Genomic DNA, 20,685 nt, shown 5'->3' on the forward strand with positions numbered 1-20,685 from the left:
ATTTCACTTCTGTGCTGGCGAAGCGCAGTGAAGACAGACACACCGTGTTTGTCGCCCCCATTGTTATGAATGAAAAGCTACCTTAAATGAACCTCGCGGCTATTTTCTTAGCAACTGCATCCTACTTAAGAACTCTTGCGTTGGCAGATCCTCTGACCTCTTCGGAAACGCTTCATTTCTCAGCGGAGATAGAGGCTTTTATTTTTTTATTTTTTAAGGGGGGGGGGTTGGCAAGCGCGTGCCCACAGCCATGCAACACAGGAAGAAAAGCTAAAGGAGTGGTTTTACATATACCCAAACTTGGCTTGATTGACTGCGATGTGGGTTAGGTAACAACAGACATCAGCAGCAAGGCGCGCTCGTTCCGAAGATGATGCCATAGGAGCCAGCCAATAGGAGAGCTCGGCATCCCGCTCCTTTCTTCCGAGACGCGGCTTTGCTACAGGCTGAGCGCAAGAAACCATTCATGATTTTGGTGACATCATCGGAGCGGGTGGGCGGGCCTTGCGGGCCGAGGCACGCCTCCCTCGTCTATAAAAGGAGCTGCCCACTTTTTTTGCGCGAGTCAGCCTTGCAGAGAAAGTCGAGCGTAGTTTCTTATTGTGCGCGCGGGTTACCAGCGCTGCTCAGCTGTTCCTACCCCCTTCCTTGTCCAAGTGGGCGCTTTCCTCTCGGTGCAAATCGTCTGGTGGTGGCCGCTCTTCCTTAGCGAGGCCAGCCCGTTCCTCCTTTCCGGCTCTGCCCCCCTGTGCTCAGATACAAAGGACGTTGGGTCAGCCTCTTTGTTAAGACTTCATGTCTGTATTTTTTCCCATTCACTGGTGAGTACCTCGTTTGCTGGTCTTTACTACTGTACTCGTGGGTCGCAAATGTAGATTACCAGATCCGGGTTGCAGGCTGGGGAGAGGGGGATCAACTTTTTCCAGGAAGGCTCGAGAAACCCAACTAGTCAGACTTGGGAACTTGAGGAGAGAAGCAAGTTCAAGGTTGCGCAGGGGATTGGCGAGGAACAAAAGGAGACGCTCGGTGGAAGAGGCTTCGGGGAAGCTTAGGTCAAGATCCTGACCAGAAACGTGGAGACTTGGAAAAAGGCAGCCTGGGTCTAATTCTGCCCCCCACTCGCCCGCCCCCTATTCAAAAAAGCAAAGCCCCCTGCAGCCCGACTTTGTGCACGCTTTACACGGAAGCAAGTCCCGCCAAGTTGCACGGAGCTTTCGCCCGAGTAAACGCGCCGGGGATTGCAGCCTGCAATTGCTCGGCGGTGTAGCTACGCCGTTTTGAATGCGAAGCCTCTTTAGCAGTCGGTGCACGCTCTGCTGCTGGGGGCGGGGGGGGGGGGAGAGGGCGCCGGTTAAGCGGTTATTCATCCGGCGTTTGTCCTCCATTTCACCCCGCCGGGCGAAGCGGCTCGGCGGAGCTGGGGTTGCTGCAACAGGAGGCGGCGGCGGCAGTAGTTTGCATGGCGAGGCGGCCGCCGCCGCTGCTCTTCGCTTGAGCATCTTGAATGGGCGCTGCTCGCTTGCTTAGAGCGCTTGCTCTGCAGCCAGGGCTTTGCAGACGCTGCACCCCGAGCAACGGATTTTAGAGGGGCATTTGGGGGGCGGGGGCTCAGTAATGACGGCTAAATAGAGACTGTGTTTGAAAAGTCGCTTGTCAGCTTTGGTGTTCGATCTGCAAAGACAACACCCCCCCCCCGGCCCCAAACAAAATATCACCCGAGAGAGTGGAGGGGCGCAGTCCTGCAACCCGGAGGGGAAACTTAATCGCGTGAGGAAGTTTGCTGCTGGGCAGCTGCTTCTCTGCAAGCCTGCAACAAAGGCAGTAGTGATCCGAGCAGCCGGCTGCTGACAAGGGGCGGGGGGTAGTCGCCGCAGCAGCCGCTTTTGGCTTGGCAAAGTAACCCACACATCCCTTCTAATGGGTGCGGGATTACGGGGACACAGATTTTGCCAGGGGCTAATATCTAAAGGTGGTGTAAGGACTATAGGCAAATCGGAAGCCTTGACCCTTAATCCCAGATGTGTGAGCTGGCTGTGTTTAGTAGTGCTGGAAGGTCACTCTGCATATGTCCAGAAGCTCTCTGTTAATTGTTATTCATTGTCTTAGGGACCTGAGCTTGGAAAATGGTTCCAGGGCAGAACTGTGGCTCTGAAGAACTCCTGGAATTTTTGCTTGAGGCTATGATGATGGGGTTGCATTCAAATGATGCCTTGAGGTGGTGCATTTTAGCCCGCCCGAATCTACCCTTACGTATTTGCGTCTTTCCGCTGTATTCTCTACAGCCTTGTAACTGCTAGGAAAGGCGTGAGCTGCCCAGAGAAGTTGTGTAACCATCTTCCTTGGGCTGCTTTCAGAGAAAGGCTGGTCAGGCATCTGCGAGGCAGGCTTCAGGGAATTGTGCTTTTCTGGCACAGAGATGGGATTAAAAACTGGATGGCAATTCAGAATCAGATTCTTTGGCCTCGCAAACACATACACCACACACAAATACGAAACACTGGATGCCTCTCATGATGAATACCAAAAGCAGTATGAATATCCCTTGGCACAAGGGATGCTCTACCTGTGGTAAATATCTGAGTGGTTTAAATAGAACTGGCAGGGATAAAGCAAGTGAGTTGTTGGTCTTTTTGCAAAGGTTGCACAGCTTTCTGAAAAGCAAGTGAGGGGAGAATGGCACTAAAGCAAACTCGGCTCTCTAGACCTGCAAGCTGTGTGGAGATGTTTGGCAAGTAGTGTGCTTTGCCTCCCTAGTGTATTTTTGTCTGGAAACCATGCTCTTGCTTGGTGGGGCGCTTCTGATGCTTAATAGTCAGTTATACTTGCCAGATAGCACAGTTTGGGTTGTGCACCATCCAGCTGTTAGCCGGTGGGGCAAGCTAACTGCTGACCAGCATGCAGCTACCCAGCAAGCTAATTTCCTGCTAAGCCTCAGCGTTTCTCTTCTCCCCAGCTTGAAATTGAAAAAAGAAGGTAGCTGTTTACTTGACCTCCGCTGGTTGCCGTTATTTTTATATTCAAGTTTTCTTGCAAAGCAGACTATAGAGTTCGGCAGACTACAACCCACTCCTTGGCTTTAGTAACCTTTGAATAACTCTAGCAGGGAGTTCCTAAGCAGCTGGTTGTCTCTGCACTTACTTAAAGCATTTTACAGAGCAAAGTCCAGTTTCACTTCCTTTTTCTAGAAGCACTGTAAAGAGATAGTCCATAGACCCCAATATAGAGGGCAGGAGGGCCACAGCAAGGTGGGTAAATGAACAGATTAGTTTCCTCCCTGTTCCAGTGTAGTCCTGGAGATACAGAGCTGAGCTGATCTTGATGTAGCTCTCACTTATGCATAGAGCTAAGATGCAGCAGCAGCAAATAAGTTGATTCGCGTCAGGGAGGCTCTTTCAATGACTTCTCTCTGTGGCCTTGTAAGACTGCATGCTCCTTGGAGCAGAGACCTGTCTTTATTGTTATTGTAATATATTTGAGTGCTGTATGCATTGATGTCACTAATATCTGTTATCTGCACAACTGATTTCCTAGCATGAGCTGTTTGCATTTTGTATTATGCATATGTGTCAAAGCTTAAACTTGATATTCTGTATGAATCTATAAGAAGAGCTGTTGCCACTTGGCAAGGGTATAAAGTATGTACAGTGAAGAGCGCTCCCTTCTGTTGCCTCCTGCTGTCCTCCAAAGATTGAGCACTGGTGACTAGTGGGCAAGCATTTCTGTTGCTATTTTATAGTGCCATTGCATTTTATTATCGGGGGTACGTCTGAAGCTGATTCAGAGCAGCTTCCAAACTGCAACACAGTTCTTTTATGGCAACATGAATGGATGCAGGCAAGCTTTATAAAGTGCTGTGCCTGGAAATTGAAAATGGTTAAGCACACACCAAAATGCAGAAGTTACTGGATGTGTATGCAAATCTACTTTTGCTTTCAGAATTCATTATACAGGAAAATATGAGTGCATCTTTAACCCCCGGCGTAGCAGTTCCTGAAACCAAAGTTACAGAATTAATCAGAATTAAAGCCTTTGGAACTGCATAAGTGCTCCATTTGACAAGGTTCTTTACCATTGTTTTGAGGAGGTTATGGAATCAATAGGCTTTCAACACAGGGTTGGGGTAGGCATTAGAAAGTCTCAGATTGACTTGTTTCTAGGAGGGGTTTGGCCTTAAGCCAGGTGGGTTAGGACCCACAACTGAATCATGTGCTCCATCCTTATGGCTGGTTGCTGCCCTAACAGTAACATTATTTTTTTAAAGATCTATGTAAGGAGAATAGCAGAGTGGGAAAGAAGAGGACTTGTTCAGTGTTGTCTGGATTAAAGACCCCAGGTCTGTAAAGACTTGACTGCTGCTTCCAGCTGGTGTTCTAAACTTGGCTAAAATTTGTACAAGATCTTCCTTTGAGTGAGGGGTTGAACTTTGAAATCAAAGGAGTCGAGAGGCTCAAAGTGACTTGGAGTGTTCCAATCTGTTTAAAAAAATAAAAAAAATAACCAAGGCCCTTTCCTAAACTGGAAAGGTTGAAAGGCTTTACCATGTTGATCAACATCTGAATGGTTCTTCAACAACATGAAGCCTTAGTAATAATTCCACTTGGTCCAGTGATTGTGTTCATTTAATGGAACTCTCAACAGCTGAAGCTCTCTCTCTTTCTGCCTCTGTTTCCAGCTCTGATTATCTGAGATCAGCTGACATGACTGAGGTGATGAGCGCTCCATCTATGGACGAGATTGGCTTAAGCCCCCGCAAGGATGGCCTGTCATACCAGGTATGTTTCCTCTGCTTCATAGAACACTGTTAACCAGCAGAATCAGTTGGGAGTAGATGGTGACGCCTTTTCAACAGGCTGACCTACCAGCCTGATTTCTCTGCATGCTTACTTAGGAGTAAAACCTCACTGACTTATTTTCAAGCTAGGGATGTGGAACACTTGGCTGGGGTGGAAATAAAACGTTTGAGGCTCAAGTAACACCTTGGGCAGCCTGGAATAAAGTCACTACACCTAAGATCTTAATCCAACACAGGTTACAGAATGCTTAGATTGCATTGAAATGAATGGACTTTAAGCACAATGCTTAGCTCTCCACTGTACTGTGGCACCTTTTCACACAATTCATGTCCTATTATCTATGTTAAGTTGTCTCAAGTTTTCATCTAAATCAGGCACCCCCAAACTCGGCCCTCTAGCTGTTTTGGGACTACAATTCCCATCATCCCTGACCACTAGTCCTGTTAGCTAGGGATGATGGGAGTTGTATTCCCAAAACATCTGGAGGGCTGAGTTTGGGGGTGGCTGAGCTAAATGATCCACTCTTCTGGCAGCTCACACTTGAACACACGGCTTAGGCAGCACCTGAAGTTAACACGTATGTCTTGCAAGGCCACAATGGGAAACACAGCAAGGTTTGCCTTAATTTTGTAAGAGAAATCTGGGAAGGTCTTGTCACAGTACAGACACCCTACTTGTTTTGTTTTTGAGGCATCAAGCTAGATTTTTAACTTGCCAGTGCCAGAAGGCAAACTGTTCACAATGAGGCTGAGGAGCAATGGTGATGAGTCACATAATATCACAGAGATCTCATTTATGGTGTGTTTGCAAAACCCACCAACTAAAATGATAATTGGAAGTCACAACAAATGTTACAAATGCTTGCTTTGGTTACACACATGCTATGGCTAGACCCTTTGGATTCTTTCAGGGTGCCTAAACCACTGTCTGTGCTTATCCTACTTAACTGCCTACAGCTTTGCAAACAAACAAGCAAACAGAAACATGGGCTGCTGGCAGCATTGAGTGTAAGAAAAGCCACATTGAAACATTGCTTGCATTTACTTATTTTAGCATCCCTTTGGGTTTTGCATAAGGGCAAACTTGGATTCTTTCCAAGCTCACCCGTCAGCTGGACATGAAGGAGAAGCCAGATGTGAACTCACTGCTGATACAGATGAGCTTAAAAGTGGCATTGGATATGGGTTGCCATGTGATGCTTGGAAGGAATGATGACTCAGCATCCTCCTTAGGTCAAGGGCAATTTTTCTTCATTGTAAGAGGAGCCAAGCGGCAGCATTTCAGCAGGCGTTGAGAATCTTGGCCCTCCAGATGTGGACAGACTACAACTCCCATCAGCCCCAGCGAGCATGGCCAGTGATCAGTGATGATGGGTGTTTGAGTTCAGCAACATCTGGAGGGCCAAAGATTCCCCACTTTGCAGCATTTCAGTCTCATTTAGGTTTGTTGCTATTATCTTTTCTTCTAATGAAGAAACTAGACAGGCTTTGAGTGCTTGAATTATAATCCTCCCAACACGATGCTGGTTTGTTTTTGTGGGGGGGGGGAGCATTGTCTCACTCATTGTAAAAAAGAAAAGAAAATAAGGTTACAAACAAGAAACAAATATTTACATTGCATAGGGCAATTGCAGATGTCATCATTCCCTGGAATGACAGCTGCAAACCCAAAAGCAAAACAGGAAGTAGCTGTCGGACGAAGCACCTGTTGTCCTGGGGCTTTGGAGTTACCATTACTTTTGGAGTAGCAGCACTCGGAGTGGAGATTGTACAGCTTCTGTACAATGGACATGTAGGCTTCTGGCATGCCAGTTGCTAACAGAAATCTTAGGAATGCCCTGTCCAGGGAGGCTCACCTGGCACCAACCCGGGCCTTTTTGGCACTAGGCATAAAACTTTTTCTTTGCCCCAGGCACTTCTAAATTCTCTTTTTAAACAGGCATGTTTTTGTCTTTGCATTTTATTTCTGTATACAACGGTACCTCAGGTTACATACGCTTCAGGTCACAGACTCTGCTAACCCAGAAATAGTGCTTCAGGTTAAGAACTTTGCTTCAGGATGAGAACAGAAATCATGCTCTGGTGGCGCGGCGGCAGCAGGAGGCCCCATTAGCTAAAGTGGTGCTTCAGGTTAAGAACAGTTTCAGGTTAAGAACGGACCTCCGGGATGAATTAAGTACTTAACCTGAGGTACCACTGTAGTCCGCTTTTAAAGACGCAAATACTCTCAGGGTGGCTTAAAAGTAGCCTAGGAAGCTGTCTTTTGCCGAGTCAGAATCAGACCTACTTTGGTTTTGTCTACACAGACCGGCAGTTGCTCTCCAGGGTTTCAGACAAGAGGTCTTTCCCAGCCCTGCCGGAAAACACCAGGAACTGAAACTTGGGCCCTTCTGCACTCAAAGCAGTTGCTCTACCCCTTTCCTGAATTGTTTACTTGGAAGTAAATTGGAAATAAAATACTAAAATGATATCAAAAGAATTCATTAGGAACGAATTCCCAGGGCAGCTGGAAGGTGGTATATTGTCCTGAGGGGTGAAGGGAGGTCCTAATACCTACTTTGCTTGCCTCCCTTATTCTTTCACCTGGCTCTAATTTGATTTTCAGTTTTAAATATCCATAGAACTGTCTTTACTGCCTTTTAATTTATGATAACCGGGGGAAGAAGGGTAGAGCTTAAAACTTATGTATGAATGAATAAAGTCACTATGATAAGCTGCCCCCTGGAAAATGGTAGGCCTGCATTTTCTCCAGCCTACCTTCTCCGCTCACCAAGAAGTCAAAAGCGAAAATCCCCTACTAAGCTAATTAAGATTAAACGGCTTTGACTGGCCTTCTCCAAGTTGGTGCCCTCCAGATGGTGGCTGGACAACCATTCCAGCTGGGGCAGGTGGGAGTTGTAGTCCCAACAACCACCTGAAAGGCACAAGGTTGGGGAGGGCTGATGGTTTTTTTGAGGGTTATGGCCAAAGTTTGCATGTGGACGAAACGAGAACCTGCTCTCATCTTTTCCTGGCAGCTGTGTTAAGTCCTCAGTCTTTGATAATCTATTTGGAGGGTCAATATGTACCTTGGGGCATATCCAGATGGCTCAAACCTCTGTAATTGGTGGCACCTTTCCAGTGCCAACATGTACAGTGCTTAAGTTCTCAAGTGCTGTTTGGCTGCCAGTGAACTGGATCAGAATAGGACCACAGTGGTCTGTGCAGGCTTCACCTGGCCGCTGATGTCCTGTGGGGGAATATAATCAACCCCACTCCCAGCTTGCGTGCTGCAGTGCCCCCAGGAAGTAGCTAAATCTCCCATTTGGACATTTCTTCAGTTTTCACACTTGACTTAGTGCAGTCTTTGCATTGCTAACTATGACTTCTCACAATGTCCCACATACAGACATTGGCAAATCTGCACTTTTCCTTTTCCATTTTTAAAGACTTTGGCTTCTCCTGGGCTGTGTGTGTGTGTGTGTGTGTGTGTGTGTGTGTGTGTGTGTTTTGCATTTTTCAATCCATAAACTCTGCTCAAAACTTTTTGGGATGTTTTCACTGCAATTCTAAAGATTGCTGTAAGGTTCTTTCTGGTTTCTCTGTTTAGTAAACTAGAAAGTCACAGGTTCTTCCACTCACCCAAATAGAAGTGGAGATTCTCTCTCTTTTGGGTAACAGATGGGATGGTGAACCCTGTGACCCTCCCTCCTATTGGCTGAGGCTGATGGGAGTTGGGGGCCAATGACACACCCGCAAGGCATCCCATTGGCTTCCCTTTGCAGTAAAGCAATAATTCCTGTTTCCAAATGCAGGAATGCAGGTTTTTCTTTCATTTCTGTAAGAGATGTGCAGTGTCCTTCCTGTTTTTGCTATCTCAGTTTACTTGTGGAAGCACCAACATTGATCATTAAAGCTTCCTATTAATCCAGACTTGCTGAAATCCATATCTTGTGTGCCCACAAACCAGAAGGGCCCAAATATTGTCGTACTTGTACCTTTTTTAAAAAAAACAACCTACAGTATACGCAGCATCTCTGGCCAAATCCATTGAAATGGCTTGTGGTGCAATTAGTGCTTGTAGTAATTTTCTCCCATTTATATCCTGCCTCTTTTTCTGTCATGGTGTTGGGGAGAAGGGTTTGGCACAGCTTTCTTCCAAACATGCTGTCTTTCTAAATTCAGGGGTTGTTTTTAAACTGGGGAACATACAAATGTGCAGTGGCCGCCTAATGGCAGTCTGGATTAACAGGGTCTACTACTACCAGGGAAAAGGAGTAAAGGTGTCAGTTTAGCTGCACAGTTGACCACTTCATTAACCATTTTTGCACATTGCCTGCACATAGGGCATAATGGTTCTTACGTGGAGCAGGGCTGTGCTTTTACCCCTCAAGTCTCCTTCCAACAGCCACGCATTACCCACGGTGTTTGGGACAAAAACATAAGTAGGTCTATTGTCTATTTAAAAGAATCTCCAGCCCTCCTGCAAAATAAGTAGCAAGTAAACATGGGGTTCCAGGAAGTGTACTGACCTTCTGCCTTCTTTGTTTACGAGGGTGGATCGTTGGTAGGGTATTTGCACTCCCTTGAGCTTTGATCGTGCCTCAGAATGCATCTGGGAGAGTGGCAAAAGGGAACGTCTATTTTTTGGAATGATTTCAGATGTCCCCTAATTCCTGCAGGAATAATAAAATCGCAAGTCTTCTAACTATGTCATCCACTAAACGGATTGATGTCCAGACGAAGGCTTGGTTTGTTTTCAGCCTGTTGAACGTTGAGCAGCCTAGTTTGGTCTTCTGAGTCTGCCTCCCCCTTTGACTGTGTTGTGCTTTCTTACTCCTTGGAAATGCTTAATCACCACTTTGCATGTTCACTCTGTTAATGTCATTTGGCTGCAGAGCTAATAACTGTCTGAAACTGAGGCTGGTTAAGAACTAAATTAATCATTTTACTAGCCTGCTGTCAAAACAATGCCTTGACTTCAAACTTTTTTTAAAAAAAATCCTGCTGGAATGGAATTTGAACTAAGGGCCATTGAAAGAAATCTCAAGTTGTGTCAGCTGTGCCCGGCAAACAATATGACTAACTTTAGAGGCAAGTGTTCTGCTTTTTGTGCTCGGATTGCCTTGAACAGCTGGTTAACTAAATCCACTGACTCTGCAGGGAATGAGCATTCAAGATCGGCTGATGGCACAAGCGACCCAAGTGGTGGTTTGGAGCAGCCATTAAGGGTGGTGATTGCATAAGCAGGAGTCGTGCCCCAAAATAATATCCTGTTTTGCAGAGCATGTTGGAGTCATTCCTCTTCTGTGTGCTGTGCAAGGAGCAAGAGCATTCCTTCAATGTGGAAGTAACCCTGGGATGGACACCCTGGTTGTATTGCATGGTGCATTTGTTTGGGAGCAGTACATTCCTTGGGTTGGCCTTGTGGCTGTTTCTAAATGGTGTGTAAGGCTGGCTTGCACAACTAGGGATCCACCATGCCCAAACCTTTCACCTGCCAAGTGCTTGATAACCACCATGTGCTTGCCATCTCAGCCAAGTGGCAAAATCTCAAGCTTTTTTCCCAAGCTCTGATGGGCTGTTGCATTTGGCTTGGTGGATCATAGGCCTGATGTTGGGGCCCCAGCTATACTGCCAGCATTTAGGAATGGGAATCCTGTGGGCCACAAAACCTGGTTGGACTACAACCCCTATCATCCTTGACTGCTGGCCATGCTGGCTGGGGTTGATGGGAGTTGTGGTCCGACAGCCTCTGGACCAGGCATAGGCAAATTCCTGCCCTCCAGATGTTTGGGACTACAATTCCCATCATCCCTGACCTCTGGTCCTGTTAGCTAGGGATGGTGGGAATTGTAGTCCCAAACATCTGGAGGGCCGGAGTTTGCCTATGCCTGCTCTGGAAGATCACAGGTTCCCTACCCCTGTGACGGCTGTGCAAAATGCGCTCCCATGCCGCCCTGCTGAAGGACTTGCTGGTTACACAGACAATGAAGTCGGTGGTGCAGTTCGTTAGATGCCTTTTAAATTCTCTCCGGGTGTTTTGGATTCCTTATTAGCATAGCTTGTTTCCTTGCACTGCAGTTTTGCACTGCAGCTGAGCTCTTTTGGTTTGCACTCGAGCAAGCTCGCGTACAGCAAGCCTTTTTGTGGTTGTTAAAACATTTTCCACTCTTGGTGCCAAGTTCAGTCAACTCTAGAGGAAGCAGCAGGGGGGTGGGGCTGGGGGAGAGGAGGGTGTCACCTGGCACAGAAGAAGCAGATGATCTTCAAGTTTAGAGCTTCAATTTCAGTTTGATTTTGAGGCATTGGGCAAGAAAATAAAGTAGTTTTGTGTTTGCCTGAGTTGAGTTTTAGGCCAAAGCAAACTGTTGTTCCATCAATGAAGATCTTTTCAGTCTTTGGCTAGGTAGCTAACTTATTGGAGTGCTCTTGTAGCTGAAAAGCAGGATATAAATAACTGAATCAGAGAACTGTGAAGCTGTCAGGGACCTCAGGGGCCATCTAGTCCAAAGCCTTGCAATGCAGGATTCACAGGCAAAGAATCCCTGACAGATGGCCACCTAATCTGTTTAAAAACTTCCAGCGAATGAGAGTTTACCACCTTCTGAGGTAGCCCATTCCGCTGTCGAATAGCTCTTAACGTCATATATTCCTAATGCTTGGTTGAAATCTTCTAAATAAACTTTTCAAAACAGTAGCATCCTGCTACTGTTTTTGAGATGCGAAATGGTTTTCTACATATTGGGCTCCATTTGTTTATCTCTGCAGCAATAAGATACCCAAGAGACATTTCCTCTGTCCTTATTGGTGCTTTACGCATGTGTACATAGTTCTGGGCAGTGTAATGGTTAGAGTATCAAACTGGGGCTTGGGTTCAAATCCCCACTCGGCCAAGCGGCTCACTTGGGGCCAGTCACTGCTTTTCAGCCTTACCTACCTCACACTGTTATACTAAGGATTAAATAAGAACACATTTATGCCACCTTGAGCTTCTGGGGAAAGACGGTAGGATATAAATGAAATAAATACATAAGTGAGAAGGGTGACTGAGCAGACATGGAAGTACAATGAGCTTGACCAGGGCAAGCCTTATATGATCCTAGCTTCCATATGTGGGAGCTGTTTTTGGCAACTGTCACAAGAGCACAGTAAAAGTCCCAGGTGAGCGTCTGGTACCGAAAGGACTTGTTTCTGTGTTGTGTCAAAGAAAATGAAAAACTACCTGAAATGCAGTTCAGGAAAGGAATCCTCTTTTGCTTTATCTGGCTCCTAGTTGGTAGTAGCTGGCTGTTCCGTTTGCAGTCAAATGCCTTTCATGGCTTAAGGATTTCCTTGCTAGATGAGATCAAAGGTCCTCCTGCTGCCCCATCCAGTCTCCAGAAGTGGCAAGCCAGGGACTGCTGGAAGCTCAGAGTTGGGGCACCACAAAGGTGCTGCCCATCTCGTCTTTATTTCTAGTGTTGCTGCTTCTGAACAAGATTCCATTTAGCTTTCGCAGCCAACAGACACTGGTGGATCTGTTCTCTGTGGCTTAGTTCAGTGTTTCCCAAACTTGGGTCTCCAGCTGTTTTTGGACTACAGTTCCCGTCTTTGACCACTGGCCTTGCTAGATAAGGATGATGGGAGTTGTAGTCCAAAAACAGCTGGAGACCCCAAGCTGTGTGGAAAGCTGTGGCCATCAAAGAAACTGCTTAGGCTCATAATCCTATTGCCAGTTAACTCCAGATGCAGTTTGGCCTGTAAAGAATATAGTCTGAACATAGATAGTCTGGCTTCTATACCAAATAAATATTTGCACACCAAGTCCCACATGCTATGTAAATAGCTGTGATGCAAACCTGAAATGGATAGCATGAATGCAGGCTTTGAGTTCAAGGATCTGCTCAGCTAGCCTTGTAAATAAGCCCAGAAAAGTTAACATGCTGCAGCATTTTTACTGGCCTGACAAGAGGAGAATCAAAAGTTGTGTTTCTATGCTGGGCACCAAGTGGGAGGGTGGTTCCCCTCTTTTCGAAGCCTGCTTGGTTTCTGTGCTGGGTGCAGTGGAGGGACGAAGGCCGCCTCTTTCTCCTCCTCCTTCAGCATGCTCACTCACCTGCACAGAATTCCATGCACACACCTGCCTGCAATTTATGGGTGCCTGTGGCTACCAGGCTAGCACTTAAATACAAGGCTGTGCTCAGCTGCAGGATCCTGTGTCTCTCCATCCCGCCCTGAGATACTCTTTCACCTCTGGCATTCCAAAGGATAACACATTATTTCTTTACTGATACCATGGAAAAGTCTCCCTTGCCAGGCTGCTATTCAGTCACTGGCTTGCATTTATTCTCTGATCAGCTTGGTCGATAGCCCAAGAGGCTGTTGTGTATTGGGACAGCTGTAAGTGTGCCTGAGTCCCCAGGGATGGAAATCTACCTCTTGTGTAAAGAGGAGAGAGCAGGATAGCATCTCCTGGATGTGGATAAAAGTGTCCTCATGCAAAGTCTCTCTCTTGTTCCTTTGTTCCCACAGACAACCTTGTCTCGTTTCCTTGTCTGTCATGTGCTGGGAAATGTGACTTCACTTATTTTCCATTGGGTCATCCCTAATCCTTGAGTGTAATTGCAACAACTCATTTTTATGCTGCCTTGATTATTTTTAAAAAAGCATGAGTTAGTGGAAAAATCCCAACCTCCTCTATTGCAGCTGCTTGGAGATAAGATAGTTCATTCTATTTAAAAAGGAGGGAGGAAAAGCACACTAAGCACAACACGTTTAAGGGATGTTTATTTAAGGAAATCATTTATTCCTTAGTTTTCAAGGGGGTGGGCGGAAGCAGACAGTTTATTTCCAAAACAGCTATTCTGACTTGACCTAATGTACCTAACATGACAGTGAATGCTTATTGCTCTGGTGTTTCCTGCACTGCTGTTAACTATAAGCATCAGCTTGGAATACGTTTGTTTCCCCCCATGGATGCGCTAAATCAGTGCCAAAGCTCTTTGCCGAATTTTAAGACTGCAGTCGGTTAATATTGCAAGTCCTGCATGACCCACAAGACACATACTGTCTTGTGTATGGGGGAAGATTTTCTAAAGGGGTGGGGACCTCCTGGTGTTGCTGGACTATGATTCCCATCACTCCTGACCACTGTCCATGTTGGCTGGCGCCCGTAGGAGTTGGAGCCCAACCACATCTGAAAGACCACAGATTCCCCATCCGTGCTGTGCAGCTGCACAATATTATTGTTTATTTATGAACTTCCTTTCACAAGTGTGTCAAGGTGATTTACAAACACACCATGGAAATGGCTAAGAGTAATTTTTGAAAACAGTACCAGAAACAGCTGACTACAGTGGTACCTCGGGTTAAGTACTTAATTCGTTCCGGAGGTCTGTTCTTAACCTGAAACTGTTCTTAACCTGAAGCACCACTTTAGCTAATGGGGCCTCCTGCTGCTGCCGCTCTGCTGGAACACGATTTCTGTTCTCATCCTGAAGCAAAGTTCTTAACCCGAGGTACTATTTCTGGGTTAGCAGAGTCTGTAACCCGAAGCGTATGTAACCCGAGGTACCACTGTATAGACTTAAGAACCATGGAAAATGAACACCCAGAGAAACCTTTTTATCTATGCAGAAAAGCTTGTCAACACAAAAGTGCCTCCAGTTAATTTTGCTAAATGCAGGTAGTGGGCGCCAGTCTTAAGCCCCACCAGGAGGGCAGCCTTGCCAAAGACCCTGCCTGGAGTTTCTGTTGAGGGAACTTCTGATAATTTGGGGACTTGAAGGCGAATTTCCTGTAGAATGCGAGGACCTACTGGGTACACAAGGGATAAGGTGGGCTCTCAAGTAACCTGGTCCTGAGTTCTATAGGGTCTAGTAGCAAAACCTTGAATGTGGCCTGGATTGGGAGCCACAGAAAATCCCTCAGACAAGGTGTTATGTGCTGGCAAGTAGTTTGGAAGCACAATGCTGGGTGCATACTCACAAGCACTGTGTCAGTAGGCTGCAAAAACTTGACTGATTCCACAAAGCACAGCTTGATGGAGCACTGGTAAAGCCCACTTGGAGCTGCATCAGCTGTGGCGCCTGGCTCACTGATGGAGGCAAACAACTGTCGTTAAGGTGCCCATCAAGTGAATCCCTACCACCTCCAGGTAGGAGTAGGAGAGCTGCTACTGATACTAAGCTCTTGTCTGACTGGGCAAGGCAGCTTTCTATATTCCTTTGACTTTGACTGCAGGCTGGCACTCTTCATTTCACAGCCCAGAGTCTGCTGCTTTCTCCCCAGGAGTCCTGAAGTTTTGTAATTGGCCAGCATCCTTGTGCAATGAAGAAAAGGGGGGCTCTGTTGATGGAGCCTCCTTTGTCTTAGGCCGCATGTAGGAATCTTATTGTTGGACTGCAGCCCCCATCAGCCTGATAGTACCCAGGCCAAATACCTCCTCCAAATTGCAGAAATTTTGGCTGGCTCTGGGAGCTGCAAGCAGGTCATTCAGCTTAGGAAATCCACCGTCCACTTTTCTTGTACCTTGACTATTCTCTTGCAGCCTCTGGTGATAACAGGCAGCAGGATCCAAGGGAAAAGAACTAAGTGTGAGGTCTTGTATTTTGAGTTGCCATAGCATTGATACGAAAAATAGAAAGCGCTGAAGCCCTGCGATGGGGCAGAGTAGAACAGGTTTGTTCTGAAGGAAAAGAAACTGGTACGGTTCTGTTGTGTTGCGGGATGAGGCAAATTGCCTCGACATCTGGGAAATACTAACTGGGGCAGAGGAAAGTTGGATCAGCTTCCTTGTAGCACAGCTGGAAAGACGTGTTCATCATGGGACTGGCCACAGGCAAGAATGCAACACATTGGAAAGGAGGGTGGCACAAACTGCTTAGAAGGAAAACTTATTCCTAGCTTGTATTCCTACTTGTAGATGTTAGAGGCTTCAGACTATCACTACTACCTGCTGAAAGAATGCGTGAGGGAGCTGTGTGGGCAAGCACACATGCAGGCGGCAAGAGCAGATGGGAATACTCTGTATTCTTGAGCTTGTAGCAAGTACCAGAGTTGAGTGGTGAACTTTTCACACTACTTGGTCTCTAGGTGTTCTTAGGCCAAATTTTTAAGATTCTTCTGGAAGCTTTAGGGTCAGCATTTGAAATTTGCCAGGCGCATTTTCCACCTGGCTATCAGTCGCTTGTGATGAAGTGAAGATGCCCGGGGACCAGGATGACACCTGACATCTTCCTCCGTCTGGAAGTGCAATCCTGGGATCTTGCCTGTTTTCACACACAGGCAACATATATTGTAGAATTGTATCTGTGTTGTTTTATTTGCACAATCGGAACGAATTTCAGGAACCAAAAAGTTGTATTGAAAAGTACCACTAGCTTGTGTATCTGTTTAGGGCCCAATGTAGAGCTGCTTTCACCAGGTGTGTTCAAGAGAAGGGGCACCCCATGCAAGCTGGTCCTTCACCAGAAAACCTGTTTTGGGGCTATGCTAATAGAGTTTGGTCAGAGACAGCCTCTAAATTGCATCAGCCCAGTTCGGGATAGCTTAGTTCTGTATATGAATGCAATATTAATCATTCCATATAAGCAACAAATCATTAAACAAAGCCTTTAAAAATTAGAAAATGTTCAAAAAACAAACCATAATTTGGGTGATGCAAATCATCACTGGAAGCTGTAGTCAAAAGTCATGAACACACATGTTTCCATGGGACCATCAGAACTTTGATACTATTCGGTATTACCAAGAACAAATGTTTTTCAGTGGCGTCCATTCAGTCATAATGTACATCTTTTATGTATTGGAATATTTCAGACAAGTTGTGTGTAGGACACACATTGGATTTCAATCTAATTAAGATCAGGTTTGGTACTGATTTGTAGGCATCGGCAATCTCCCTATCTCAACTGTTCAATGTGGGAAGAAGTTTAAAGAAGATGATTCTATTCACTGAACATGCATTGCAGCTGGCCACATTACGAGCTAGCCAATAGCTTGAAGCCAGGTTTCACCCAAACAACACTTGCAGGAAAGATCGGCTTGCCTTAGATCATATGTGTGGTTTACTGATCAGATGGTTGGCTTTTGATGTGGCAGACCTAGGTTCAAAATCTTGTTCAGCCATGATGCTCACAGTTGGAACCCTGGACCAAGGCACTGCCTACCTCCAGTTATGATAAAAAGAGATGAGAATGTCAAGCATACCGCACAATACTACAGAAGTGCTGACTATTGTAAATCTTTTCATTTTCAGATTTTCCCTGACCCTTCAGACTACGATCGTTATTGCAAGCTGAAGGACCGTCTCCCTTCCATTGTAGTTGAGCCAACAGAAGGGGATGTGGAGAGCGGAGAGCTAAGATGGCCGCCTGAGGAGTTCCTGGTCCAGGAACAAGAGGAAGAAAACTGTGACGAAGCAAAGAAAGAGAGCAAGGAGCAATAGAGTCTTCTGTACGACTTAAGATGCCACGTCATCTTGAGGGGGGAAGAGAACCACAACTGTTTTGAAAAGTCTTTTTTTCTACAAAAGACATTCAAATTTTGCACCTGCAAAAAGATCTTAGTTTTTTCATATTCTCTATTGAGAACTGAAGCGCTTGACATGACAATCTCCAAATGAAAGCAAGGAAGGCAGTTGTGCCGTAGTGGAAGGGGGACGGCTGCTCTTCTCAAGATGGCTGTTGAATTTTGTTAAGGTTATCTGGGGGTAGCCGTGAAATTGCAGGGCGCTTTGGTGGAGGATCAGACGGGCAGGAAACACGCTTTTTTTCTGAAGTGTGTGGGGTGGAAGAAATGACTGCAGATGTGTAAAATGCAGCTGCCTCTGGCTATAAAAGCATGAGACTAGTATTCATCTCTCAAAACTTTGCCTTCTTATAGTGCTTTGGTTTTTGGTTTTTTGGTGTGTATGTGTGTGTGTGTTGTGGGTTGAGAGGTATGATAACATGCCACTGAAATGCTCCGATGACAGTAGAGTATGGCAGGTCTTTCCTGCTGAATATCGAGGAGCAACGGATCAATAACGTTACCCCGTTCAGTATCTTTTCTCTCTAAGTCGCACACCCTGTTGGGAATGTTGGTGTTTGGCACTTGCTAGCCCAGCCCGTTGCAGACAAAAGCCATCTTCGCCTTCTCCCCCCCCCCCAGCCCCCTCTTAAAATATGCATTTAAATTCTAACCCGAATGGGTCTTGTAACCATGATAAAGATATTGACTGACGTACATTTAAATCTTACAGGAGGGAATCTTCTTTTCATTGGCACAGTGCTGATGACTTTACAAAATGATCCTTTGCCACTTTTCTGCAATAGCATTGTTTATCCTGCACATGGTAATGAAACAAGTTGAGTTTGATTTTCCTTTCTTTTTTTCAAAAACAAAACAAAACAAACTTCAATAGATTTTTGCCATAAAATTATTTTCCGGGCACCAAAGCTGCTGTTAAGTCTCCCATCCAGAAGTACATCTAGTTGGGTATGAGATGCCAGCTTTTCTAGTGGCATTGAGGGATGTGTGTAGTTTAACCATTTGCAAAAGCTGGATGAAGAGCTCACTTTATGACAGCGCATAATCTAACTTTGTCCAACAGATGCAGTGAACCCTAACAGAGCTTTGGAGATGATCTGAAGTTAGTTTTAACAGAAGTAATAATTGAAGGAAAGCAGGTCTTCTCTTCAAAGAAACAAACAAAAAAAAGTATTATGGTCTCTCAGTATTCTGGAGAAGATAATATGCTTTTTGAACATATCTGAGATTTTATTGATGGGCAGAAACTTGTTCCCAAGATCTAAATTCCTAGCAACAGCTGCCGCTATTTTTGTCCGACCTATCCTCTTAGGATGTGGAGAACAAATTGCAGGATAAGGTAAACTTGCTGCTTTCTAAGAAAGCAGAAGTCTTGACCACTTGATGGAAGTCCTTCCTGAGACTTCACAGTATAAAAGGACCACTCTTGAGAAATGAAAAGCCAATCGTTTCCATGTTTAATTCTGGAGACACTAAAAAGATGTAATAAACGCGCATCATGGCCTTAACAAGATATTCAAAACAACCCCTAGTCTTGCATGTCCCTTGTTTATCGCCTCCGTTCCTTCTTTCTTAAGAAATCTGTTGGGACTTTGTGTATATATTTGTATTTGATACCTCATGAGTAGTAAAAACGCTGGTAAGGAGTTAGGGAATTTGCTTGTTTAAAATCAGCAGGATTAATCCCTCCCACCCCCAGTCTTTGTCTTGCTTGTGTTTTCAACATAATGGCAATAACTTTTTAACAGCTGTGAGTCATTGTTACATGTGGGCGTGAGGTTGCCTGAGTGTTTTTTATTATTGTTGTTGTTATTATTATTATTATTTTAAGCATAATATAGGGATGTAGTTGGTGTTCCTCTGTATTCTTTTGGCAGCCAAGAACTTGTCACACATGTACTACCTATCTTGGTTAACAGTTTTGTCATCGCTGAAACCTGTCTTGCATCATTTCCTAGTCCAAGGTTGCTTTAAAACCAGTGGATCCAGATGTTTTTCGGTCTTGTATGCTGGACATCTGTTCTCGTCTTGCTGTTCAGTAGAATGAGCTGTGATACCTGCACACCAGCCTGAACTCCCTAGTTTTATCTCTAAAAAGTTATTTCTCGTTTTGTTTGCAGATTTTGGTCCCAAGTTTTGAAGCTGTCAAATGTAAACCACTCAAGACGAGCAAAAATCTTTAATGCTTAAACGATCAGAGTGGAAATGCTGTTTGTCTTTAAATATTAGCATATCCTTTTTGCGCCTCTCTTTTTTTAATTGTTGCTTGTATTTCTGTCATTTTTGAATGTGTCTGAAGAACAAAGCACTCCAGTTGAATTTCTCCTGTTGTATATTACATTCTATATTTCTGTAAAGTTCTTTTTTGAGCCTCAGGGAAAAAAAGCTTGCATTTTTTTCAGACTACTTTTGTCACTGTGACAGTTGTAAATAAAGTTTGAAAATGCTTTCCAAACCTCTTGCATTCATATTTGCTCTCTTATTTCGTTTCCTTTCCCACAATCCAAGAAGGGTGGGGGTGGGTGATCTCTAGCAGTTTGAAATGGGTATGTGAATCCTTGTCCAAACCCAAGTGTGCCTATCCAATCCCTATCCAAACCCAAGTGTAATGCAAGCATTAAAGAAGATGGTAAAGGTAAAGGGACCCCTGACCATTAGGTCCAGTCGTGGCCGACTCTGGGGTTGTGGCGCTCATCTTGCTTTATTGGCCGAGGGAGCCGGCGTGCAGCTTCCGCGTCATGTGGCCAGCATGACTAAGCCACTTCTGGCGAACCAGAGCAGCGCACAGAAACGCCGTTTACCTTCCCGCTGGAGCGGTACCTATTTATCTACTTGCACTTGGACGTGCTTTCGAACCACTAGGTTGGCAGGAGCAGGGACCGAGCAACGGGAGCTCACCCCGTCACAGGGATTCGAACCGCCGACCTGATCGGCAAGTCCTAGGCTCTGTGGTTTAACCCACAGCACCACCCGCGTCCCATACAGCGCCACCTGCGTCCCATAAAGAGGATAGTACTTTATTGCAAATCTACAGCAGGAAAACACTTGATCAGTTTGGGTTATTCAAATGAATTAAACGATAAAGCAGAAAAACCTCCCATGTTTTCTGAATTGTGGGATGGAGGATTCTGTTAGCTAAATACAAATGGGGCGAGGCATCTGCTAGCTCTCCCCAAGAATTAACTGTATGCTTCTAGTGCAAATCTTTCCCATCTAATGACCAGCATTTGGAAAGATACAACACATCTGTGCTTGAAAGGATCGCAGCTCGGTGTTACTGCATCTGTTTCTCATGCCAAAGGTACCATGTTCAGTTCCTGGTATATCTAGGTAGGGCTAGGAATCTCCCCTGTCTGAAACCCCAGAAAGCTGTTGCCACCCAGCGTGTAGATATTACTAAG

General features: G+C 45.5%; 1 protein-coding gene across 1 annotated transcript; it reads left to right on the forward strand.

Annotated features, from left to right (window-relative positions):
- The first annotated feature begins 551 nt into the window (after positions 1 to 551).
- Positions 552 to 19,739, forward strand: LBH (LBH regulator of WNT signaling pathway). Its single transcript, XM_081186526.1, has 3 exons — positions 552 to 821; positions 4,673 to 4,772; positions 17,013 to 19,739. The coding sequence occupies exons 1-3, from the start codon at positions 796 to 798 to the stop codon at positions 17,199 to 17,201; spliced, it is 315 nt and encodes a 104-aa protein (XP_081042652.1). The 5' UTR covers positions 552 to 795; the 3' UTR covers positions 17,202 to 19,739.
- Positions 19,740 to 20,685: the final 946 nt, after the last annotated feature.

This window comes from Podarcis bocagei (genome assembly GCF_964188305.1).
Source record: "Podarcis bocagei genome assembly, chromosome: 3".
Classification (NCBI taxonomy): domain Eukaryota; kingdom Metazoa; phylum Chordata; class Lepidosauria; order Squamata; family Lacertidae; genus Podarcis; species Podarcis bocagei.